Source organism: Xenopus tropicalis, chromosome 3, assembly GCF_000004195.4.
Source record: "Xenopus tropicalis strain Nigerian chromosome 3, UCB_Xtro_10.0, whole genome shotgun sequence".
Taxonomy (NCBI): Eukaryota; Metazoa; Chordata; class Amphibia; order Anura; family Pipidae; genus Xenopus; species Xenopus tropicalis.
In genome coordinates, this window is record NC_030679.2 from 99,297,648 (window position 1) to 99,324,693 (window position 27,046).

General features: G+C 39.5%; 1 protein-coding gene across 1 annotated transcript in view; it reads left to right on the top strand.

The window, feature by feature from the left end:
- adam10 (ADAM metallopeptidase domain 10) overlaps positions 1 to 27,046 on the top strand; it is an 84,366-nt gene that overhangs the window by 10,687 nt on the left and 46,633 nt on the right. Inside the window, 1 exon segment of the mRNA NM_001044404.1 lies at positions 19,339 to 19,489. Within this exon segment, the coding sequence (NP_001037869.1) occupies positions 19,339 to 19,489 (151 nt within the window).

Sequence of the window (27,046 nt, forward strand, 5' to 3'; positions counted from 1 at the left end):
ATAATGGATTTCCAGCTAATCGAAACTGTAATTGTAGTACTGGTAGGCTTGTTTGAAGATATTTCTTTCTCTAAAAGTGATTATTATGTAAACAGTTGTTCTGTAGGTACAAAGGTTTGTTTGCTGTAGTGACTGCACATGCTATATCCATGCGTAGCTGTTCTACAAGACTGCAGCAAAAGGTTAATTTTCTAATAAATCATTTCTTTATGCATCTGTAGCTATTTATCTTCCTAGCTGCTGTCATTATGTGACCAGCCCTTTGGACAGAAAAGATAAGAGGAAGTTCAAAAGTTTCTAAGCTACAAGGTGACTCATCAGGAATTCAATACAAAGAATTTTTATATTATTTTTTTTTTAAAGAAATATTGTGCTTCCATGGAAACAAACAGCCTGCAAATTCACCTGGCCAGTTATGTGCCATAAGGGCAACTGCAATTGAGCTCTGCTTGGGAAATCAAGTTCTTTGTGGTCCTTTGAGGCTTATAATTATTTTCTCAAAGGATAACCTTTTAAAACCGTTTTCTATACAGTACTGAAACTGCTCTTCTGCTGATGACCATGCTATATCATTCTCAGATTTTTGATTGAAAGTTTCTATTTATGGAAAATATTGTCTGTACTTTGAGGAGGAAAAAACGTATATTAAGTGAAAGAGATCACTGTTTCCAAAGAGTGTTCTGAATGTTTTCAAGTCAAGCACAAGTGTTATACAACTTGCAGTTATTTCAGCAATCACCACCACATGCAGAAAGTACAGTAGAACTCTGTACTAGAAAATAACATCTACAGGGAGAGGCAGTATCCCAGTCAGGCAATTGCAAAAATCGTTTGGTAGCATTTGACATGTGGTTCCTCTCTTGTTTTCAACTTTGTGTGGCTGTAGAATTGGACTATTCTTAGGTTACCCTTGAACATGAACCACTGATGAACCTGTGGACAAATACATAATGTTCCATTGGCCACACGCTGTGATGGCCAAATTCTGTTGTACAATCTGGTTAATGGCACTCAAAGGAAGTAGAGCCATAGCTCATGTTTAGTCATCTGCCAATGCACCCTGACTGGACAGAACAGTCAAATAGGATGGCAGAATGACCTGTCTGTTAAAATGACCACCTCCTAGCTAACATGCATATGCATTTAGTCAGGCAGTATGTTTCAAAGTTTCCAAACTGCCTGACCAGGTCTGCAGGTATGGGCAGCTTTAAAGTGAAACTGACATTAAAAGCTATTCTTCAAAATATTAATGTACTTTAAAAGTTACCTATAGGTCATGATCATTTTTCACTGAAAGATCTCCTTTTGTAAGTAATTGTTACTTGAAGTTCCTAAACCTGACTGTTTTGCCAACCTGACAAATATGGGAGCCCCTTCATAGAGGAACATGATGGATCTGATAGGTAATGTAAAAACATTGGGCAAATACTATTAAGAGAAAATTATAAATAGAATGCTAAGACAATTATGATGTAAAAAAAAAAGGTTTACATTTTGGTGTCAGTATCTCTTTAATCACAGCACACAGGATGTTTTCTCCAGTGGCACTTTTTAGCCTGTGGAGTAGTGCCTGAACCAGGATTCTGTCAATGGTATTAAAGAGTTTTGCCTGTTGCCCACTTAAAACCAGTGCCTATCTGAAATCCCTTGTGGGTTTGAGCCTAGTTGTTTCTGCTGCTGCCATTTTTGGACTGTGATATGGCCATGCCTCCATTTCTGTCAATCACATCTATTGCAGCTAGGCTATGCTTCATGTAAAAGTAGTGTCGGATGTGATAAAGCAGTTTTATTTGGCAACAAACGTCTAACCCATGAGTACACCCTTGGGTTCAGGCAATTGCCATAGAAATAATTACACGGAAATTAATTGCCAAATAGCAAAAACAACTAATAAAAAATGAGTAATAAATTGGCCAGATATAAACTTGATAAAGGATTGGTGCCCTTTTGACTGATTTCTGTGTGTAGTTCTTAAAGTCTTAAGATCTAATGTTAAATTAAATATAAGCTTAAAAATGATAGGGTTCTCAGGTGGGCAAAATTGTATCCTGCTGCCCCTGGGGGTAAGAACAACTTTGTTTTTTTTTGTTTTTTTTTTTGGAACATTTACTCCTGTAATCCTGTGGTTTGCCAAAGACCTCTTTACATAAATCATAAATGCATTCTCTTCAACACCCACATAAAGATAAAGTTCTATATGAAACTCTTCAGAAACTTTACCGCATACTAAGCTCAAAAATTCATGCGAGATGTAAGTGTGTGGGTGCAGATTGTTCTGCTATCACAAAAGATCTGAATATGTATATAATACTTGTTATATGTGAGCTGTTAAGATGGAAAGAAAAACCTTTTAGGGTCATGTCTTTATTTTTTAAACTTTATTCCATCTTAAACCACCTGCTGCCTTTTGTTTTCTCTGAGCATTGCTGAAAAGTATGCTTTTACATAAGGGCAGGATCATTCACTAATATGTTTGGAAGATTTGCAATAGTGTGTGGGATATGGCACAGCAAAGATGTGCCCAGCTTCATGCTAAGCGGTCTCATATGTCTGATTTTATTATTTGGGGGTAAGTTAATCAGAGAAGGCAAAGGAATCCTGGCCGTTACAGTCTGCATCTAAGCGACATCAATGTGTGATAGCCATGACAAGGTCATTTTGTCTTATAGATCCTGAAGAATTAAGCAATTGATAACAAATACTATTTATCTATTCATTTTTCTTACTTGAAGCTAAGCTATACCCCCAAACAATGTAGGGCTTTATAAAAATATATTGCATAAACAAGCTCATATGTAAAACCCTGCTTCATTTAAATAAACCATTTTCATAAAAATATACTTTTTTAGTAGTTTGTGCTATTGGGTATTCTTAATAGCGATTTTAAGAATTAAGGGCTGCCTTCTGGGATCATAGGATTCACAGTGCAAACAAACAAGTTTGGGCACATATACATGCTAGGCCCCATCAGCCAAATGAATGGACAGAGTTCTGCCTTTTGCTTCCACGCTTCTTTATGTTACAGTTAGAGCTGCATTATTTCTGGTCATGTGATCTCTGAGGGAGCAGCCCATCACTAAATGGTGGCTCAAGGGAAAGAATGTAAAAGGGCAGTATTTACTAATATGTATATTCCAGTATATTCCAGTTTTGCAAGATTCTTTAATAGGTCAATAAACATAATATAAACTAGCTATTGGTTAGGTATTCATTCTGGGGGTATAGTTTTCCTTTAAACCTGGCTGAAGATTGGGTACAGTTTAAACAGACGGCTGGTTTATTTGTGTAAATCGATGGCATGATAATGTTACTCTGACTTCTTCCTTTCTGGTAAAAAAGCAAGTAAAATGTTTTCAAAGGTGCATTTTTAGTGGCGCTTCCCTTTTTGCTCCAATTTTCTGTAACAATAGGACACAGAAGCTGCAGGATACAGATTCAACCACCTTTATTATGTCAAGTTACAGATCAGTATTTGAAGACCCCATTTTTTCTCCCAAAACTGTGTTAGGGCAAGGGCACACGGGGCATATTGTCAGCCTCTGGATAAGCACAGACAGACAATACACCCCTATGCTTAAAAAATCTTCTTGATTTAGGTGCCTGCACCCAGAAGCATTGAATCTGCCCAGGTGCAGGCAATTACAAAACATTTGCAGCGCAAAGGTAAAATTTACCACACATCACATTCTATGACGCGCATGTTAAAAGAAACTATGCATGCTTTAAAAGCCAACATGCAGTAAATTTTACAGTCACACGTATCATTTCACCCATCCCTAATTGTACGTTTTAGTGTAAAAAAGAAAAAAACACTAATCTAATTTAAATTTAAGGGCTCTGGCACACGGGGAGATTAGTCGCCCGCGACAAATCTCCCGTGTCTCGGGCGACTAATCTCCCTGGATTGCTACCCCGCCGGCGAAAATGTAAATCGCGATTTACATTTTTGCCGGTGGGATGGAAATCCGGGAAGATTAGTCGCCTGGGGAAAAGGGAGTTTTGTTGCGGGCGACTAATCTTCTCCATGTGCCAGAGCCCTAAGTGTTGATAAATCAGCCCCTTAAAGTTAGATAATGAAAGCAAGCAAATAGATCATTGTTTGCGGTTAATATTAATAAATCAGCCCCCTGATCTCTCATGTATATAAATTGCATTTAGTAACTTGCAAGGATTTCCATGCATTTCCACTTCTAAGCTGAAAACTCTTTGTGAGATAAAATGTAAAGGGAAATGCTTTCAGAAACAGAAGTCTGTGGGTTCAGCTCTTGGGTGCCCCTGTAAGCTGTTGAGATCCAACTATCTATGTAAGCAGCTTAATGCATTTTGAACTGGTGGCAGAAAACCTCCATTTTTGAACATGGATTCTCTACTGTGTTAACTGATAGACAGTGTTATGAAAAATACAAAAAAAAAACCACGTAATATTGTATCAACCTGTTAGTGCCCCTTATAGGCCTCTGTGAACAGCCAGTGATTGATGTATGATGTTGCCTTTCTCTGACATTTTGCTAAACTTCTGGTTATTTTGTTGACATGTCATACTTTTACAACAGGCATCAACATCTTTAGCGGGGAACATCAAAGATGCTTAGAGCTGTTTTATAAAGCCTGTGTTGGCTTGTCAAATGAAAGGTTCCCTTCACCCACTTTACTCTCTTGTAATTGTATAACGGAAATTTTGAAACAGTAGCACTTATTAAATATGCATTTTTTACCTAAGCAATCATTCCATAGACTTCTGGCATATGAAACATGCATATGAAGAAAGAATGTTTGTAATTAAAGCTTACATGATGTTTTCATCTCCTACCTATCTTTATCAGGCAGATATTTAATCAGTAACTGGTTTTCCAGTCTGTCTGGATGTGAATGTTTTATTTAAATTAGTTGTTTCATATTTAAATTAATATATATGGATAATGTATTAAATATGTGTGTATGTAACCTATAGCCATCCGCAGACAGGGGACAAAGTGCTCTAAACCATCCCTCTATAAATTAAAAGCACTGGCTTTAGCACAGTTTCAGGCAGTTGATTATAATTTAATAGTATGTTCTTGCTTCTGTTCAACAAATTATAAACTGAAGCAGCAAAAGTGATAACACTCTAAATGTGCTCATAGCCTGTACAGAGTGGTGTGCTAAAATAATTTCTTGTATAACCATTTCCCCGTGATCTGCTTATTTTGATGAACTGATCTGACTGCTAGTTCTGTAGCTTAAATACTGCATGCGTTGAGACATTATGATATAAATTTCACTCTCTATTTTGGCAGTGGTTTCCAGGGTAGCCCAGCACTGGGGCTGGGCTGACTCCTGAGCTGCTGAAAATCAGTCTCCATTGGGCTATTGCTATAAAAGTGAGGATGGTTGCTTCCAAATCCTAGTAACTGTTCTCTCAACATATAATCTTTTGTTCAGAACTAAATATGTCCTAAGTAGATAATCTCATGTTTACCTTTTTCTAATCACCAGCAAAATAATTGTTAATATTCTGGTTGAAGGTTAAACCAGTTTACATATAGAGCAAGGAAGGCCATAAGTTGGTCCATAACATGCCCCCCTCACACTGGAAAAAAAATCTGCCCCTGAATCAGACAGAAAATGCAGAGATCATCTTCCTTACTGACAGCTTGGCCACATTATTTCTTCAAGGGATGCTAGACAAAATGTTGCTGCCAATTTCTCTACCTGTAATTTAGGGGCAAACTATTTTTTTCAATACCAGAATAAAAGTTATTGGAGTGGAGCTATGTATGGTTTAAAAAGGGATAGAAATCCTGTGTTAAAGAAGTGGGCTAGATGGGCATCAGTACTTTCAGTGCTGTTTTGGGGTGTAAAGTTGAAGTTCCAAAAACAGAAGGTAGATCTTACTTGTGCTGCTTACTGATAAGGGGCACTTATAAAGGTGGCCATATACGGTAGGATCTGCTTGCTTGGTGAGGTCGCCAAGTGAGCAGATCTTCTCCCTATATGCTCACCTATAGTTGGGTGATATCAGGCTAATTCAATTGTTTGGCCCTATGGCCAAACGATCGGTCAGATAAGCTGCCAAATCTGTCTGAAAGACCTGAATCGACAGCTGAAATCTACTTACGTATGGCCACCATTACTTAGAGGTTGCAGATTTAGATTACACCACAGCAATCCTATTTGGCGAAATATCTGTGAGCGGTTTAAGCTTGACATAAACTATGTACTACAGATTCTATAGAAAGAGGCAATATGTGATGCAGGAAGGTATTTTCTCTTTCACATCTAGCTGGAACCAGCAGTGACACCCTGAGACATGAATGCAGGCTAATAATATGAGCTGGCACATCTGAGTCACCCAGATTCACTGTTTACTTTCTTCCCTTTCTCTTACAGATCTCATGTAACAGATGAATCTTGTTAAGAAGTTATTTGCTTATAGATGTAATACCATATTAGATGTATGGGTGTAATGTGAAAAAAAAAATCTGATGGCTTTTTTTTCTTTTAAATGCAAATAATTTTGATTTGGGATTCCAACTTGGTCTGGCAGACAGACGGACACATTAGAAACCTGCTTTCCATCTGTTGAGTGGCAACTCGTATGTTCATATTAATCCTGTCAAAAATTAAATGTGCCATTATTCTGTGAAGATCAGGCCCTCCATCAATATCTGTGCTGCAATCCCAAACATCCAGTGTTGACTCTGGGCCCCCTCTAATGTGAGTGGAAGCTCTTACCCTGTTACTGACTAAAGCAAGCTCAGTCAGAATACAACAAAAAGTTACTGCTAGGGCAAAATATGTTGAATAATTGTAGGGTGCTTTTGTGTACAAACACAAAGTAAATGGTTAAGTACAAGACATGCCTTAGATTTGGGTGTTTTCTTTTGTATCTTAAGCCAATGCGGTCCTCGTTCTGACTGGTCCTATTGCCATAATTGTCATTCGATCGATTGGCACGAGAGCCAGTCGATCAAATTACTCTGATATCTCCAACCTTAGATAGGCATATCGGTGAAAAGATCTGCTTGTTTGTCGACCTTACCAAATGAGTGGCACTTATGGTGGATGGCCAACTTAAGGGGTGTAATTATTAATATTTGAGACAAACTTGGTGATGTTGCCCATAGCAAGCAATTAGCGAAAAGCAAAGATATGATTGGTTGCTACGGGTAATGCCACAGGTGATGTTTGTCTCCATTGTTAATAAATAACCCCATACGACTGTTTCAGCCTCACTCCACTTCTCTGAAGAGCCCTCCTATGCTGTAGTGCTGTTTTACTTAATTGGAGCATGTTGGTAGCCTGTAATGTACATGCGCTGCCTAGCAGAGTGTATAGTGCACATGCACACAAAACAAATCTTGGGAGTATCCAACTGTGTCGTGGTGCTTCACAGGCTATCATAAAGAATGGAGTCATTGTAGGTATTCTTACAATATCCAGTACAGTTGAAAGATGATTTTGATTTAAACTCTAAACATTATTACCCCTTGTTAGCCTACATAACTTCATACTAGACACACAATTTCATTAAAGAAGTTGAATGTTGGCAGGTTGTGCGGATAAATTCGGAAATTGCCGAAAAAGCCTCGCGAGTCTTTTTCGGCGATTTCTGCCATCCCGCCGGCGACTTACATGTTCGCCGGTGGGATGGCAGGGGGAAGGCAACTCGGGGAGATTAGTCGCCCGCGAGCAGGGAGTTTTGCCGCGGGCGACTAATCTCCCCGTGTACCAGAGCCCTTAAGTTGCTGCCATTTTATGTTAGCATTCTGGTGGGAGGGGGGGAGCAGGAGAGAGCTGCGCAGACTCTGGCCCCAGGAATTAAGGCTGTTTCTAAAAAAGGAAGTCAGACACTGGGACATCATATTTACCAAAAAAGAGACAAGAAATCCTGTGTTTCTTTTTATAGAGGACTGAAACATTACTGTACGTGCTTATGGCTGTATTTACATAGACCATCCTGATAAAGATTACTTAGTTTTTATCAAAACCCTGTATGGGCAAGGATAGCATGGCATCATTATAATTGAAACAGTATCAAAGCTCCTAATGGTTTTATCTAAGTTGATCGTACATAGTATGCAGTATAGTTTGGCGTTTTGATTATTTTTAGTTGAAATGTTGTTTGTGCTGATATCTACAGATATATCAACAGAAGTCACCCTGTTGAAAATCAAAATCTGGTGTTCTATCACATGTAGAGTGTTATCGCCTCCCGAAAATTGTCAGGCACAACCCCTCTAACCAAAACACACTTTTCTATATGCTTTGTGTTCCTTTAATAACCTTGTTTAAATCGCTCCTTAGGGGAAAATACTTGGAATCCAATTACAGGTGTCATCTAAGAAATCTGTTCCCTTTTGGAGATGTTTGAAATGAAATGCTCCAACAGGCATAATTAGCAGCTTTACTTCATAAGTGTATCATCAGAAAACTCCCATTTAAACTAATTGTGCTGATGAAGTGCTGCTAAGGGGACAGACTTACAAAATCACACTGCTGCTTTCAAACACTCTTCTGCGTGCCACAAGAGTATTTTGCATTGTAGTGAAGAATTCTTACTTAGATTAGGAATGGTGCCCCCCCCCCCCTAAAACATGACCAAATACCAAACTTACATACTGTTTTCAGATTCGGGTTAATATTATTAACATTTATTTATAAAGCGCCAACATATTCCGCATCGCTTTACAATAAGTGGGTTTCATACATTGGACATACAGAGTAACATATAAAGCAATCAATAACCGATACAAGAGGTGAAGAGGGCCCTGCCCAAAAGAGCTTACTATCTACAAAATCTAATGATGCCATTGTGAGGCCTGTTTTATTTAGCATTGTAGATGCAGTAGCACATAGATTAACTGTCTCCCTGCATTGTTCACACCTCAGATTCAGACTGTAATCCCCTGTATTGTTTAAATATGTAATCCCCTGTACTGTTCACAATTTTTAATTCTTGCATTGGTCACACCTTAGGCTCAGACTGTAAGTGCCCACATTGTTCACCTGTTCACACCTCAGACAGACTGTAGGAGCAGTGCCAGCATTGTGTGTATCGTATGGAGCTGTCTGTGTGTAGGGCACACACAGGCAAGGTAGGGCAGACAGAGTATGGCACACACAGACAGGGTCCTCTTTTTCTTTCTCCTTAGGGCAGTGACACATGGTGTTTTGTCACAGCTTACACATTTCAAGTGTTTCAGCAGTGTTTGTAGCCAAACCAAAATCTGTGTGTTATTGCCATTACACCAGTCTGTCTTATTCTTCTGTTTGGGGTTTCACCTTTCTTACACCTTAGAATGCTGGAAGTGTACCTGTCTTATAGTGCTTTAGTACCTGTATAAGGATTTCTTAAAGGAAGGCAAAGTATAATCATGTTTGGGGTGCCAAATCGTTCACCTGAGGGCTTTTGTTGTTACTGAAAGCTGCACAGCACATGAACAGTATAGTAAAAATCTGTCTTTTTCCTTGTAAGTCTGGCTTTTCACTGTACTGCACTGCACATATTCAACTGGATTGGAATGGAATGGGGAATAGATTTGGAAAGAATATAACTCAGCTTGTCCCTGGGCCAGTGCAGTTTTAAGTGAAAAGGGGCACTGGCTTGTGGGCTTAATTGAGCAATTATAATAACTAGGAGTTCGAAGAATTTTGCAACCTCTCTGTGATTATACATTTCCTTCTGCTTTAAACACTTTTCAAGTGTACATGGTGTGCAGACTGTAAGCTCTTTGACCCACATCAGCTAAATGATAGGTCTAGATATTTTTCTACAGGGTTACTTATAAAGCTGTTCTAAGCTGTAGGGTAGCAGCAGACAAGGGTGGGAAATGTGCAGAGTGGCAACTGTTGGAAATGCTGCCTATGCAGTTAGTTTACCCCTAGTTTGCTGACAGAGTAGGCCTAAATGAGAGAAAGTGACCCCCAAGTCTGATATTAGACATCTGAAACTTCTTAAAGGAGAAGGACAGTTACAATCACGGGGTGGCACTCCAGTAATAAGCAAAAAACCCTTGTCTGTGCAGTTTTCTCCTAACAGGCACTTTCTGTGGTTTCAGGTAAGCAGTGACAGTTGCTGGGTGGCCTAACATTTGGCACCCAGTAGTGATTTAGTAAGCGATGAAATTCTACATTAATGTAAACTTCAAAAGTGCTCAGGAGACCACTGAACAAGTTTGCATTTATTTTGTTTGACTTTAGTTCCCTTTATTAAGAAAATCACTTGTTTATGAAACTTACAGGATTGATTTAGTGAAGTCTTTTATACCTTTATTGGGGGTTTCTTAGCTGAAGGTAAAATTATAAAGGAAATGCATTTTTCCATTTATCACATGCACTCCTTTATGTTCTGTAACCCCTTTATACATTGGCAGGAAATCCTAGAACATAGTACTACTGAAATGCTCTTTTGCCACTCAGGTACTCGGTGTTTCCTCTGTTGCAGTTTTGTTTTTCTGTCCCCTTTATGTTTATCAAATGTGTTTAACTGACTGTGTATAGACCAGAGAGTGTTTTTTGTCATGTTCATTTCCGATCAAAAGCAGTAAAAGCAGTTTCTGACACGTCATGTTTTATTGTGCAGAAAAAGCGGAAACTGGATTGGAGCTACAGAAATCAATGGCAGAGGTGCGATGTTAGAGGCTACAAAGCCGGATTTGCAGGTTCAGAGGGCTGTGGAAGTCTGGCTGGATGACAGGAAGTGCAGTCCTCCTGTGCACAATGGTTGAGGAAATCTGTTCCTTGCTGGCGATAATAGTTGAATGGGGGTTGAAGGACAGCCAGTGAGCAAGTTTAACAAAACTGTTCCCAAAGACTGAAACAGATATTTTTTTGGAAATTAATTTTGCAGCTGGTCTTTACTTACTGGTGGATCTTATGTCTAAGGTTGTCTTTGCATGATCTTTGCTATGCTAATGAAGCACAGACCTGACTTTCTACACTGGTACAAAATTGCTGGTACTGTTCTAATCAAGCAAGATATTGCCTTTTAACTGCAGTAGGTTTGTTGACTTTGTACAAAAAAAGAATATATTTTGTAGCATCAAACATTTCTAGCCGGTTTATTCCCAGCAGGGGTGAAGGGAAACGTGTTTTCAGCTATGCCCTTTGTCTAGAAATGCTTACAGAGGAATTAAAAGGAATTGTAGTCATTTTGAGTATGGAGAAATTGTGTGAGATCAGCTAACTGAATTTTCATTCTACTGGATTTTGTTTCTTTTTTGATTTTTTGGTACAATCACATGGTAAAACATGGTGGTTTCAGACAGATTGGGTCAAGTGTGGGCAATAGTGTAGTAATAGTGCTCTATGTGCAATATTTTAGGTAGTTAACAGTCTGAGAAAAGCAAGTTTTGATTTTAAATCGAGATGATTTAAGGTAACTTTTAATTCTTGCTATTTTGTCATTTTCTGGGGGAGGTGGGGGGGGGGGGAATATGGCATTTATATTTTGTCAGGTTATACAGTACCTAGCACTCCATTCCTTTAATGTACCCTAAGATTTTAAATATCAAGCAAACCTCTTTTTTTTTAGAAGAACTAAGCTTTCTTTTGGTTACCTTACTAGAACTTATCACCTAGCACATGTTCTTAAAGTGATACTGACACAAAAAAATGACTTTTCAAATTATGAATCTACACAAAGTTATCTATAGGTCATGTTGAGCTTTTTTCACTGTTAGGGCTGGTTTTGTATGTAATTGTTGCTTGAAGTTACTAAACCTGACTGTTTTGCCAACCTGACTGCCCCTTCTCAGCCTGTCAGTTATAGCTTCTAATGCTAACGGCCTACCGCTGCACAAATATGGCCACCGCCTCATAGAAGAACATGGGGGATCAGATACGGAATGGAAAAGCATCAGGAAATACTTTTTTGGCAAAATTATAAAGCTCATGCAAAGACAATGTTATTATAGATGTAAAAAAAGGTTTCATTTCTGGTGTCAGTATCTCTTTAAGGCAGTGGCTGTCTGGCTTTTTTCAGTTTATGCCCTGCTTGGAGTTCAGCCTTTGGTGCGACCCCTGCAATTTAGCTAACAAGAATCTTTAGCTCATACTGTTAAAATATTTAATTGTGATATCCATTACTCAGACATAGTTCCAACAAAAGATATTCTCTCCTCAATTCTAATTTACCTTTATTCAAACCTTAAATGTTTTTTTTATAGTAGGCCAAATAAGTATTCTCTAGTAGTAGGATTGCAGCCAATAAATATACAATCCTGTTTCATTGCCCAGCATCTTAGCTGTAACGATCACAGTGACTTTTTTTGCCTCTGAGTTTATTTATGAAAGTCTGACTGGAAAAAAATTGTCAGGACAGAAAAAATAGGCTGATGCTGTGCCTGTCAATGGATGTACAGGAAGTGGCACTGACGGTGAATGTACTGCCTTCCGTCTGGGTAAAATACATAGGCGGACGAAAATGTATGATCTGCTCCGTGTGCCCCTGGAGCATAATGTGTGGATGGTTAAAACTCTTCCTATGAACTTGGCACACACTAAGCTTTTATGACACAAGATATACCTTTGAGAATAGCTGCTTGGAAGAGAAGCAATGGAGCTGATGCCAAACAGATGGGTGGAGAGAAATTACTGGGAATTAGTATGCTATTTCTGCTGTGTCAAAATTGATTATTTCTCATGTTTTTTTCTCTCTTCCCATAAAGCATAAGTCAGTTTTAGCATTGTGCTTTGTCTTCTCAAACAAAATGTTTGCTTTTTTTCTTACTAACTGTAAGCTTTCTCATTTCCTACTTTATAAAGCTCATCCTTTAGGTATGTGTGGAAATATGAAGTACAGGTATGAAACCCGTTATCCAGAATTCTTGGGACCTGAAGTTTTCCAGATAAGGAGTCTTTCCGTAATTCGGATCTCCTACATTAAAGGAGAAGGAAAGGCTAAGTCACTTGGGGGTGCCAAAATGTTAGGCACCCCCAAGTGACTTAGAACGCCTACCTTGTACCCCGGGCTGGTGCCCCCGTACGGAGGGAACAGCACCAGCCCGGGGCAGCTGCCGGCGTTTCCTCCTGCCTCCTCGCTTGCGCGTGCATGCGCAGTAGAGTGAAAAGCCGAACTTAAACATTAAAGTCGGCTTTTCACTCTCCTGCGCATGCGCCGGCCCACGGATTTCGCCAGCAGCGCGCAAAGGAAGGAGGAAGCGGTGTCTACAGGTGCCCCGGGCTGGTGCTGTTTTCTCCTAACAGGGGCACCAGCCCGGGGTACAAGGTAGGTCATGTAAGTCACTTGGGGGTGCCTAACTGTTTTGCCAACCTGACTGCCCCTTCTCAGCCTGTCAGTTATAGCTTCTAATGCTAACGGCCCTACCGGGGCACCTGTAGACACCGCTTCCTCCTTCCTTTGCGCGCTGCTGGCGAAATCCGTGGGCCGGCGCATGCGCAGGAGAGTGAAAAGCCGACTTTAATGTTTAAGTTCGGCTTTTCACTCTACTGCGCATGCACGCGCAAGCGAGGAGGCAGGAGGAAGCGCCGGCAGCTGCCCCAGGCTGGTGCTGTTCCCTCCGTACGGGGGCACCAGCCCGGGGTACAAGGTAGGCGTTCTAAGTCACTTGGGGGTGCCTAACATTTTGGCACCCCCAAGTGACTTAGCCTTTCCTTCTCCTTTAATGTAGGAGATCCGAATTACGGAAAGACTCCTTATCTGGAAAACTTCAGGTCCCAAGAATTCTGGATAACGGGTTTCATACCTGTACTTCATATTTCCACACATACCTAAAGGATGAGCTTTATAAAGTAGGAAATGAGAAAGCTTACAGTTAGTAAGAAAAAAAGCAAACATTTTGTTTGAGAAGACTAAGCACAATGCTAAAACTGACTTATGCTTTATGGGAAGAGAGAAAAAAACATGAGAAATAATCAATTTTGACACAGCAGAAATAGCATACTAATTCCCAGTAATTTCTCTCCACCCATCTGTTTGGCATCAGCTCCATTGATTGATTGATTGACAGCATGATTTTGGCAACTCAGGTGGTATGAATGGATCTTATGGTGTTCCCTGCTTACTTACAAGACATCCTGAGGGTTTTAATTTTTTATTTGATATGTGCTAGTTTACATTTAGACATTCTTTGTCTTCTGTATCATCTATATCAGTGCTGTCCAACTGGCGGCCCGCGACCCCCCTCTGTGTGGCCCCCCACCTGTCTGGCTGCTTTGATGGCTTACCTTTGGGTAAGATTTAAATGGTATCAGTACTGGCCCCCTGCATAGTTAACACCTCAGATGCAGGCTGTAAACCCCCTGTATTGTTTAAAAATGTAATCCCCTGTACTGTTCACACATTTTAATCCCTGCATTATTCACCCCCTGCAGTGTTCACACCCCAGGCTCAGGCTGTAATCACCCCAATTGTTCACCTGTTCACACCTCAGACCCACAAATAAACCCTGCACACTATAAAAAGAACATATACTGTGTTGGTACTGCAATTAAAAAGTTTTTTAATATATAGTTATTGTGCAGACTGTAGGAGCAGTGCCAGCATTGTGTCACTGTATTCTGCCTGTGTGTGCCATACTCTGCCTGCCCTATGCTGCCTGTTTGTGCCATACACACAGGCAGCATAGGACAGGCAGGGTATGGCACACACAGGCAGGGTATGGCACACACAGGCAGGGTATGGCACAACCAGGCAGGGTATGGCACACACAGGCAGGGTAGGGCAGGCAGAGTATGGCACACACAGGCAGGGTAGGGAAGGCAGAGTATGGCACACACACACACACAGGCAGGGTAGGGAAGGCAGAGTATGGCAGGTTTTTTCTGTACTACCACCATTAATATGGCTATGGTCATGCGATAACGTGGGTGTGGTTTTAAAAAGGGGAGTGGTCAAAACTAGCTTCCATTATCGGCCCTCCACCATGGAGGCCGGAAAAATTTCGGCCCTCGGTACCACAGAAGTTGGACTGTGTTGTCAACACACAAACTGTTCTCACCACCTTTTTATTAGGCAACACTTTCCAGAGGCTGTAACATTCACTAGGGTCAGTGTATTTACTGGACTTAATTAACTTGTATATTTTTAGAGTGTGAGAGCATACCAAAAACACAAACTTGGTGGAAATATGCAGCCAAACTCTACTCATTTCTTTGGTCAGAAACAACCTGCAAATATTGTTTGTGTTGCTATATAGTCTATAATGTACCACCTTTTGGAAAATATAAGACTATTATTAGTTACCTAGGAGTTCTATGACCATGTCAAAGCACAAGGCTGAAGGCCTAGTGCTTTAATACAGGCTATGAAACTCTAAGGGGCACATTTACAAAAGCACGAACGCTTTTTCCTACGCCACACGACTTTTTCGGACGTTTGCATGAAAAAATCGGAAAGGTTTTACCGCTGTTTACAATTGTTCGGTACGAAAATTTTGTGACTTTCGGATCACCAATACGATATTATCGTGACTAATACGATTTTTTCGTAAGCATTTTCGTGATATTTGCGATCTTACGAAATTTTCGTTTCCAGTACGATTTTTTCCCATTCGTGAGTCGGATTCGTGGATTAGTAAATGTGCCCCTAAATGTACTGCTTTCTTTTCCTTTCAGAATTGAATAAATGTAGTGTTGTATTTATGCAGAAACAGAAGAGATTCATATTTTATCTTTTTGGCTCATCTCTCCATCAAAGTAGTTTTTTTCACAAAGTCATCAATTTTATTTTTATTCATCATTATCCCAGATCATTTTCTGAGAAACGTATGAACCAGCATTTTTCACCTAAAAAAAAAAAATGGCTTTTGACTCAAATGTGTAATAGGTCAGGATAATCAGGCAAAACTCTTAGAGGTGTAATACTGTGATTGTCTTAAAGCGGTTGTAAAAACGCCAAACAGATTAAATTGAATGCGCTCATAGTGCTCCTCTGAGAAATTTTTACAGTTTACTTTAATTTCTTTATCTTTTCCACATTTATCTACTGGTAGATGTTTCTAAGCATTATGGGACTGCTTCCTGATTGCAAATGCTTGCATCCCCACTCAGTGTGGCTTGTTTTCTCTTTTTAATGTGCCTCGTTTTACAGCGTTGTGACAGTAGGGACTATGGGGGGAGGGAATGGAGAAAACCGAGCCTGTGCAAAAAAACAAAACAAAATTGCAAACAGTGCCATAATTTTTCCACACATTTTGCCCTTCTTTTATCTGCTTTGTTGCTTAAAGGAGAAGGAAAGGCTAATAAAGAGTTAATCTCAAGTTGCAGGCATACCTTCAGTTCTCTCAATAGTGCCCTTAAGTCTCCCCATATTTCTCCTGTTCAGATGATCCGAAGCCAAACAGGAAGAAAAAACGCTGAGCTGTGTAAAGAAAGTTCCCATAATGCCTCACTCCTGCACCAAAAGCAAGATCCAGTTAGTTAGACTATGGGGGAGATTTACTAATCCACGAACGGTCCGAAGGTGTCCGAATGCGGTTTTTCCGTAATGATTGGTATTTTTGCGACTTTTTCGTTGCAACTTTTTCGTATGTTCTGCGACTTTTTCGTATATTTTCCGCGACTTTTTTGTCGCCGTCGCAAAAAAAATCGGATTGGTTTTTCCGCAGTTTACAATCGCAATATGAAAAAATCGCGACGGTGACGAAATAGTTGCACAAAATACGATAAAGTTGCGTCGGCGACGAAAAAGTTGTGACAAATACGAAAAATTGTGACTGCGCCTAAAAAGTCGCAAAATTTTCATTTCCAATACAATTTTTTCCCTAAGGGGATTCAGATTCGTGGATTAGTAAATCTCCCCTTTTGAGTCAACTTCCTGCTGATTGGCTCAGATCCACATTCCTAACGGGGGGGAGGGAGTTCTTTAGCATTCTTGAGGGAGGGGCCTTAGTAGCCACGACAAGCAGCTGCTACTAAGTAGCTCCTTGTCTTCTCTCTTAGGGCTCTGGCACACAAGGAGATTTGTCGCCTGCGTTTTTTCCCCCTGGCGCTTTGGCGACAAGTCGCCACGACAATACCCACGAAGAGATTTCATGCGAGTTGAGCTCCAGGCGATCTGCTACCCATGGTACACAACAGTTAACCCCCCCTCATGTTTACTCAAGTCGCTCAGAAAAGGGTCTGTGTGCGATTTGAAACAGCAGGTGATTTGAAGTAGCCTCGTATGTTTTGACACTGGCGATTTCCATTGATTTAGCATTAGCGTCTTGTCGCTCGTCTTGTCTCCAAATCGCTCTTTTAAAAATCGCTGGCGACAAATCGCCTCGTGTGCCAGAGCCCTTAGAAACCAGATAGCTGCTGAATTAAACTGGAGAGCTGTCAAACAAATAGTTAAAAATAACTGAAAAACAACAAAACATAAAGACCAATTGCCAATTGTCACAATACCATGGTCTACATCACACTTAATTCATACATGAATTAATAACAATTTGGGAGGGTAGAATGTGACTGAACGTGTAGAATTTTTCTTTGAATACTGAAGGTCATGAACACCATGGTGACTAAATCTGCCAGTGTTCAGCTACTGTTGCTTGCTGCAGCAAGGAGATGTATATTGACAAAACTGGAGTTTAACCAATTATTTTATACACATAGGCCTACATACTATTGACAGCTTTAGCACCTTTGCTGTGATTTTTGTTGAATTTATTCAAGGGTGTTGGCTAGACATGATTTATGCAAGTAACAATATAAATATTGATGTAATATTTTCTCTTAAGAACAGTTTAGGGTTGTTTGAACTATGTACGTTTCCCACTGATAAAAACTCAAGATAGTAAACCTAAAACTCCCAAATCCTTCATTGGAAAAGTGAGAAACCTTTTCAAACATTACAGACTGAAGTGACAGACGAATACAGATAAAGATGAGCTGTCATGCATGAAAGATAAATGAATATACAGAGCTCTATTAGACCATGAGGGACAAGAGATTAGAGGACATTAGAATCCATTTACTAGGATGTTCTCAGAGGAGCAAGTAGCTACAAGACGATAAGGAAAAAAAAACAACAGATGTCCTTCCTTGAGGACAATGATTTGTTAGTTATGCTGTGAGTACTGTAGTGAAGAAGTAAGATTGCCCTGGAAATTCATAAGAAAAATACAGCTACAGCAAGTTTGCCAGTAGCTGCAAAATAGGCCAAAATATAGGTCAGTGTATAGTCAGCCTTATTCGTCCGTACTATATTAGTGAAACTTGTGGCCATTAAGGATGAAAGTCATCTGGTAGCAAATACCTGGGTATAAAGCCTTTGCCAATTAGCAATATTTTACCAAATATAAATGTCATGGCACAAATGAGTTTTCTTAATATAATATCTATGTATCTATGGTAATAAATCAAATATTGTCCATGGCACGCAAGAGCATATAGGCAGGTTCTTGTTGTAGGTTACAATTCCTTGTGTGTTATTACCCTTAAACTTGATTTAATCTGCAGTCAAATGTAGCTACCACCTCATCCCTTTATTTAATAGTTTGCACTAGATTTGACTGCTTTGTTGATGAAAATGCTGTCCCAAAGCAAATCTACATACCTGTATTCGCCTTCCATTTACAAGAATTATTTGATTCACTGTAGTGTGAGATCACTTTATGAGTTTTAGTGTGTTTTGAAAAAAAAAAAAAAAAAGCTGTAGAAGAAGCTATAAGCCCAAGGGCTACAAATGCCTGTTGTGGCATTCCATTTACTTGGGGAACAGGTAATGACTTAAGGTCTCCATACACGGGCCTATAGTAGCTGCCGATATGACCGATTCGGCAGCTTATCGGCCCGTGTAGGGGCTGAAACGAGGGGCCAGGTTAACTGCATCGGATCGTTAATGCGGTCCTCGAACCGACTGCCCCATTGCCGCCTATATAATTCAGGGCCAAAGGATCAAATTTAGCCAACACGTTCCCCAATATCGCCCACCCGTAGGTCGGGATATTTGGTGAAGATCCACTCGCTTGGCGATCTCGCCAAGCGAGAGAATCTTAGCGTTTATGGGGACCTTTACTTAGGTTGCTGGTAGTGGCACTTTTCAACCTGAATTATCACTGTAGCATTTCAAAGCTGAAAAAAATTACCAGCACCAGAGTTTCCCATACAAGTGAACTGGATTTGGCAGCAATGGATTCCGACACAAAAATACCCCAGAGGAGTCTGTGCCGCATGTGTCATGAAAGATAAATGCTATTTATTGGTACAATATATCTTTCTGTAGTCCTTTGATTTTCTTTTCTATCCAATTGCATTCGCGTTCAATAACTCTTAGATTGTGTGTGTAAAATTTACTAAGAGTGCCTTGTAAAGTTCAGCATTGGTCCAAATTTAAAATAAAACACAAAATATGCCACAAGTTTTCTGAGAAAAAATCTGAATACTCGTCTTATTTTATTCTTTCTTTAGGTCACTATGGCAACCCATTGAATAAATACATAAGGCATTATGAAGGATTAAACTACAATATGGATTCCTTGCACCAAAAACACCAACGTGCCAAAAGAGCTGTGTCTCAGGAGGATCAGTTTGTGCACTTGGATTTTCAGGCTCATGGCAGGTAAGAGTTGTTATGCTTCCTTTACAGCCTTGATCAACATTCTCACACGTTCGACAGTGGATTGTACATGTGACTAGCATTCTTATCAAATCTGTAGTATCTGCCGAGAGAACATGAACTTGCATATAAACTCATTTCCAGACATATGAATGCATGACGTATAGGTTTATTTATTGTGCCACAGAGTTCTCTCAGTTGGCATAGTACACTCTTATACAGAGCAGGTATGTAGGATTTCCATACATGAACGGGGAACAATTGCATAGATTTTTTAGCCTGCCAAGCGGCAAATCACCCAGGCAACAAAATACACAGAAGAGGTCCGTGTGCCTTTGTGCATAGGGCATGTTAAAACTATTAGTTTAGGTGTTCTATCATGTAAAATTTAAATTTTGCCTAAAGTAATGTTTGATGTAATATTTGTCAGCGTATGATCTGTAGCTATCTTATGAACTTTTTGACAAAGATTTGATTTTTACCCATTGAGTCTTTAGGGCTCAATAATTCCGTTGTTTACAACCACTGCAAAGAGGACCTGTAGGATGATTTATAATGGTGGCTTTGTTGTTGTAGTGTGTCAGGCACAGCGTGGTGTGAGCGCAAGGTATTTGTCTTCTTACTGAGCTGCTCTGGTTCTAAAGAGCTCAGCTGCTAATTGGTCATAATGCACAATGACCCTATCCCAGCTATATTTGTCTGCCTACCATAGTCTGCATTTACACGGCCTTTATTAACTGTAAAGACCAGGGCCATTTTATCATCTACTAATGCCGGTTCACATCTCCACCAAGAGATACAAATGTCTATTTTCACAGCTTGTGTTGATCCAGAAATAAAAACTCCTACACACAAGTGCTGTCTCTGCGCATATTTTGCGCTTAATAGTTTGATACAGTTCTAGGGAACACATCTGTTAGAACCTGTTTCAAAACCTGAACATTTATTTCCACATCCAGTGGGAGTTTTGTCTGTATCCAACAAAACATTTTATGGCAGCAAACCATGAGGTGGAAAATGCTTTTCTAATCCAAACAAAAAGTTTCGCAGTTTCTCCTGTTGTTGCCGGAATGACCTGTATGACAAAATACTTAAGGGGCCGCATCAACGAGCCGATGCGGTCACCGATCTGACTGAAAAAATCAAACCTGCCCAATTGAGATCTGGACAATTTTAGGCCAGGTCAGTCCTAAAGGCAGATAAGAATTAGGCAGATAAGATGCCAAATCAGTTTAAAGGACCAGCTGAAATTGGGCAGTGTATGGCCACCTTAAAGCTTCTGTTAAAAATATAATACAATTATGCTTTTTTTTTTTTTCCCCGCTTTGTCCAGAGTCCTTTGTAGGGGTCCTCAATCCCAGACTTAATAGCTCTGTTCCAAGTGTTAGCAATGTTAACCCAAAAAATGCAACTCTTTGAGAATACTTGATATTTACAGGCTTCAAATATGACCCTGTTACTAGTGATGTTCAGGCCAGTCTGAATCCTGTGGGTTTAGGTTATAGATAGTTCACTGTAAAGTATTTTTTTGAGTTATCTGGTGCAGGTTATATTAGGTTAGTCCTGTAGGCATTGTTGAGAATGCTTTGTTGATATTTATTATTTACTGGCCTGTGTTGGATCCTTATTGGTTACCTGTACTTAATTATATACATAGGGTGGAATACTGTCCGGCAAATGTGGAACATCGCTAGCTTCACTATGTGCTAAGAGTGCTAACAGGCTCCATCAAATTTAGTCTGGGCTTTTGGAATGGGGAAGGCTGTTTTTCTGAGGAAACTTAAAAACTGCTGCATTTTGTATTAAGTCTTATTGGCACAATTCTTGTCTTTGATAGGAACTTGCCAGTTTAAGTTTATGTACCTTCCTAAGCAACCTGCATAGTAATATTGCTAAAAATGTTAAATTAAGTTAAATGATATTCTATTTACTTTATAATGTTAAACTAGTTCAACTAGGGCTTGGTGATCATTGAGCAGAATGACTGCTTAATGAATTATTTCTATAACTACTAGCAACTTTGCTGCATCGTGAATGCCTTTTGATTTAATGCTGCTGTGTTTGATTTTTTTTATATCATTGATTTTTAAAACTTGTTTTAATTGGATGCAAGAATATAGGAATGTATATTGATTAGACACACAACGAAAACAGAAAGTTACTTCATATGTGATGTAATTTTTATAAACGTAAAATGCCAAAACTGTTGGGACAAATTCAGGGTTTCTAGTGATCGCTGTTGCAGTGCAATGTAAAGCTGATGTCAGTGAGGAAATGACCTGGGGTTGAAACAAAACCTTGTGTCTAAAACCTTGTGTCTGCCCTTCTCTTTAAACTTGCAAAAGAAATGTTTCCTTTGGGCAGGATTGTTAAAAAATGAAGCATGAATGTCACAGTGTGCTAGAACTTGTTATCCATGTGAACTGCAGTTGACAGTTTAGTCTTTTTTTTCTGCCTTTTTAAATCCACTTGTGATGCATTTTTGCCCTCCTGACAATATTCCTTTAAGCTAAATCCTAAATACTCTAAGCCATATGAGTATCATATGAGAAGCATGTGGTGTCTAGTGTGAGAGGGCTGAGTGTTTGCTCCTCCCTAGAAGCATCGCAGTCACTCATTTCAGGGCAGATGTATCCTGAGCAAGAAACCACGCCAAGACTGAAAAAATCCAACGCACTTGGCTATAATTATTTTTTTATACAGCTCATTTGTATATGGATAAGGCTAGATGACAGAAACTTCTTAAAGGATCACTGTTGCATAGTTTGAGCTATAAATTTACATGGCTGATAAGTTCTCTTTTCAGGATTGGCAGTTAAAAAATATACAGACAAATGTATTGTTGATCTTTACAGGAAGCCACTGCTGCCTCTCCTTTTGGGATTGCACTGGAAAACATTACATGAAGTCACTGCTAGGAAAGATAAGCAATGTTTAATCTGTGTTGTAACCTATCGCTTCTTCCCACCCTGTGACAAATATAACATTTCCTTTCTGTTTAGTAAGCCTTTAAACATTCCATATCAGTACAGACAGGCTGGCAACCCAAGACACGGCTAAACTACTGCAAGCAAGCAAATTAAATTGAACAGATCAGGGTGGAGTGTCTTAAAATGCATTTATCAGTCTTATCATGCAAGGGCCGGTGGGATGGCATACGCGGCGACGCGATTTCACTGAAATCACGGAAGTTTCCTCTCAAGGCAACTTCCATGATTTCACTGAAATTGCGCCGCCGCGTATGCCATCCCACCGGCAATTTACATTTTCGCCGGTGGGATGGCATGTCGGGGAGATTAGTCGCCCGCGAACAGGGAGATTTGTCGCAGGCGACTAATCTCACCGTGTGCCAGAGCCCTAAGGGAAAATACGTCACACAAAATGCAGCTGCATATTTGCATTAAAATACAAATAGTATTTGCTGTTTATTAGCCAGCTGTGAAACCTGTAAATAACTTGCATTTGAAGTGTTAAATGATCCTAGGTTAATTTCATAAACAGTTCTTGCTGCTCTTTCATTCAGAATGATTTTTATACATTGTAAATGCCCGAGTTATTAACTCCTTTGTCTGCTTCATGCATTATGTTATGAGTGCTAACCCATATACACGAGTATTGTTTGACCAAATAAAAGACCAAGAATCTGGGAATGTTATGTCTGTTAACACTTTAGCACTCTGATTGTTTAAGCCTTTACTGAATTTAAGTGTTAACAGACATAACATTCCCAGTTTCTTGGTCTTTTTTTTTGATCTGGTTATTATGGGCGTGCTGGTGGAGGTTAAACCTTGTGTAAATTTGCACATGAGCAACATTTCACTAAAGGAGTGGTACTATTTATTTGTCAAGTACAGGTATAGGACCTGTTATCCAGAATGTGGGACCCAAGGTATTCCTGATAAGGGGTCTTTCCGTAATTTGGATCTCCATATTTTAAGTCTACTACAAAATCAATAAAACATTAATTAAACCCAATAGGATTGTTTTGCATCCAATAAGGATTTATTATATCTTAGTTGGGGTCAATTACAAGGTACTGTTTTATTACTACAGAGAAAAAGGAAATCGGTTTTAAAATTCTGAATTATTTGATTAAAATGGAGTCTGTGGGAGACGGGCTTTCCGTAATTCTGAGCTTTCTGGATAACGGATAAGAGATCTCATACCTTTAGTGTGTTAGAGAAAGGTGAAAACTCCTTAGGGCTGTGACACACAGGGAGATTAGTGAAATCTCCCCAGAATGCCACCCTACTGGTGGGATGGCATATGCAGCGGCGCAATTTGCAGAAGTCGCTTTGAGAGGAAACTTCTGCGGCTTACATTCTAGCCGGTGGGATAGCATGGGGAGATTAGTCGCCCACGACAAGAGATTTGTCGCAGCGTGACTAATCTCCCCGTGTGTCACAGCCCTTAAGGTACCCATACATGCACCGATTTTATCATACCAAACGAAGTGTCGTATGATAATGCTGAATCATCAGATAAGGGTAGAATTCTATTGTTTCTACCTGCATATCTGTTGAGTCCGCTATTAACATTAGTGGAGTGGACAAACAATCTTTCCTGCAACCAGTGGTCGCAGGAAAGATCATTATTGTAATGTGTATGACTACCTTTACTGTGGGAAAATCTTTTTTGTTTTAGAACTGTCTCTGCATTGTTTGTATGGATACAGCATTTCTTTTCATAATATGAGACAGGAACTGCTGTTGTGTGTGTTTATATCTTAATCATATTTAATATATTGAATGTATGCACATTGCCCTACTGCAATTGCCTGTAGCAACCAATTAACGGCTTTAAAAAGTTAGAAAATGAAAACAAAGGTCTAATTGGTTGCAATGAATAACTGCTCTGGTGCAGTTAATGATCTTAGATCAGCCCTGCTTTTCAAGAGTCGCTTGTTTTAAGATGTATAAAAAAAAAAAAAAAAAAGCAAAAGTACATTTATCTGTTAGCCTTCAGCATAAAAGGTGCTCTTTTTTTGTGAAATGTTATATCTACTACATTGACACTTCACCTCATCTCTTTTATTAAGCAAAAATGTTACTTAAGTAATCAAGACAAAATATAACACGTGGGAGATGGCTAGACAAAATTATTCTCGACCAAGTAAGAAGCAAATGCAAGGGTTTAAAGTGAAGTCATTGATATGCACCAAGGATACCAACTTATTAAATTGCTTGTAATGTACAACCCCCATATGTTAAATTTCTACATAATTAGTGGACATTTTGCACTGTCTGTCTAATGTACATAATCTATAACCTTGAGTATTTAAATATTTCAAGGGATAGCTAAGAGAGCCTTGGGCAAAACAAGACACCATTTGTTCCGAGTTTCCTGCCTCGAGGGCTGATGTGATTTCACTGTGATTATTCCATATGCATTCAAGTAATGTAGTACCACTTGTCTCAATGTACTATAAATCACAAGGGCAAAGTAATTAAATATATCATGTGGAATTATAAATCAAGTGATGCTTAATGATTTTTGCCTCAAGTGTGAATGTTGGAAATGATTGCTACTTAAAGGAAAGTCGACCCTAAAAACAAACATAGCTAAAAATCGCATATTGATGAAGGGAGCTATTGGGGGCATGTTCTGAGGCACAGATAATCGCTGTTAACATAGAGGTTAGTCGCTACTATAAATCTCTGCTACAGCCGGTGACTAGTATCCCCGAAAAGCCTCATCACCAGCAATAAAAAGGAATCGCCGATGGAAAAACAAAGCGATGTTCAGACCTTTGCAGAGTAGCATGCAAGAGGAAACTTTGCGTGACTTCAGAAAAACAAAGCAACGCGTAGGCCTATCCACCAGTGATTCTATTTATTGCCGGAGGAAAGGCATTTTGGAGAGATTAATCGCAGTAGCAGATATTTATTGAGGGCAACTAATCTTTCTGTGGGGCTTAAGGGCAATCACAGTGCTTTTACATTGAATATCTGTGGCTCAGACTATGCCCCTAATAACTCCCCATAGTCTTTTCTGCTGATTTATAGCACAAGCTGTTGTTACCTGTGCTTAGGAACTGACTATGCATAGTATATATAAAATATTACCGGTAAGTTAAAATCAAGATATAAGGCTGATTAGTAATCTTACAGCACTTGCGCCTAAAATGTCGCTGTTTGAGGGGTGAAGAAAAAAGTCCCCATCCCAGAATATTAAGTTCTAGGGATGGTATCTCTCATATTGAAACCCCTGTAGAATTCATGTCAGTAAGCATGCCTTAAAGTATAGTTTTCTGTTTGCTCTGATTTCCTGCATAGATGTACCCTTCTCAATGAACCAGCCTTTGTGCTGCACCTAAAAGCCTAGGGAAATGTAACCCAAAGGTGTATCTGTCTTTTGTGTATTAACTTTGTTCTTGGCAAAAATCCCAAAGCCTTTTTAAAGGCTGTTTAGTTTCTGTTCCCAGGATTTAACGTCTGCTGTTACATGCTACTGTTTTGCAAATATTTGATTTTTATTTTTGAAGGTGTTTAAAGAGTGTACACTACTGCTTTTCAGCCAGTTGCCTCAGTTTAAGAATAAAGAAAAAAATAAAACCACACAGTACTGTTCCTGTCAATTTTTCTCATAAGTGCTTCTTTGTTGTTGTGATGCGCTAGCGTTGGCCTTGAAAATGTCGTGTTTTTTTCCCTTATGAATAGCAGATTGGCAGTGCTGTTGATTGAAGGCAAACAAAGAACATAAGAACAATGCTATGGCTAGGCAGCTTGAGCCTTCTGAAAGTACAGTAACAAAGTTTGGGGGGGGGGGGGGGGGGGGGTTTGACCGATGCTGTCTTCTTACCAACTCTCATAGAGCTATATGGGTGGGGGAAGTCAAACACTCACTGGCAGATTGGTGTGTGTGGGGGGGTTACTAAACTTAAGATGGCCATACACGTTAAGATTTTTAAAAGATCTTTTTGTTATCGTAGGACCAAGCTTATCCTGAAAAGTTTATTTAAAAGTATAATTTACCTACAAAAACGAAAACCACCATTTAAAGCAAGGAAAACTTCCTGCTTGATCCTGCAAACAATTCGACAACGGGCAGTTCTCATTAAAAATTACATTTTTCAAACCTGCCCAATGGATTTTCTGACCAATGTTGGATGAAAAATGGTGGCAAGTTTTGGTTGAATTAAAAACAAGATTTAGTACCAAATAAAGCCTCCTATAAGCTGATAGTGTGCATAGAGGGTACCTAAAAGCCAATCTTGGCCCTTACTTGGCACCTCCATGAACTTTTATGATGCTTGTGTTGCTCTAAAGTCTTTTTACATTTGTCTGTGGCTCACGGGTAAGAAAGGTTGGGGACCCCCCCTGGTTTGTAGTGTAATGTAGTGTAGCCTCTGCAAAAAAATCTTTTATTTTAGACAAAACTTGACACTTTTATGTTTCCATGGAGAAATCCATTTTTGGTACTATTCTGTTTCCTTTCTTACAAAAGACAATTGCCTTATTCAGCTTAGTGGCAGGGATTTAGATATCCTTTCTGGAACAGTGCTACAGTCCTCCAATACAAAACAGGATCAATTACCCTTTATCTGAAAAGCTAATTTAC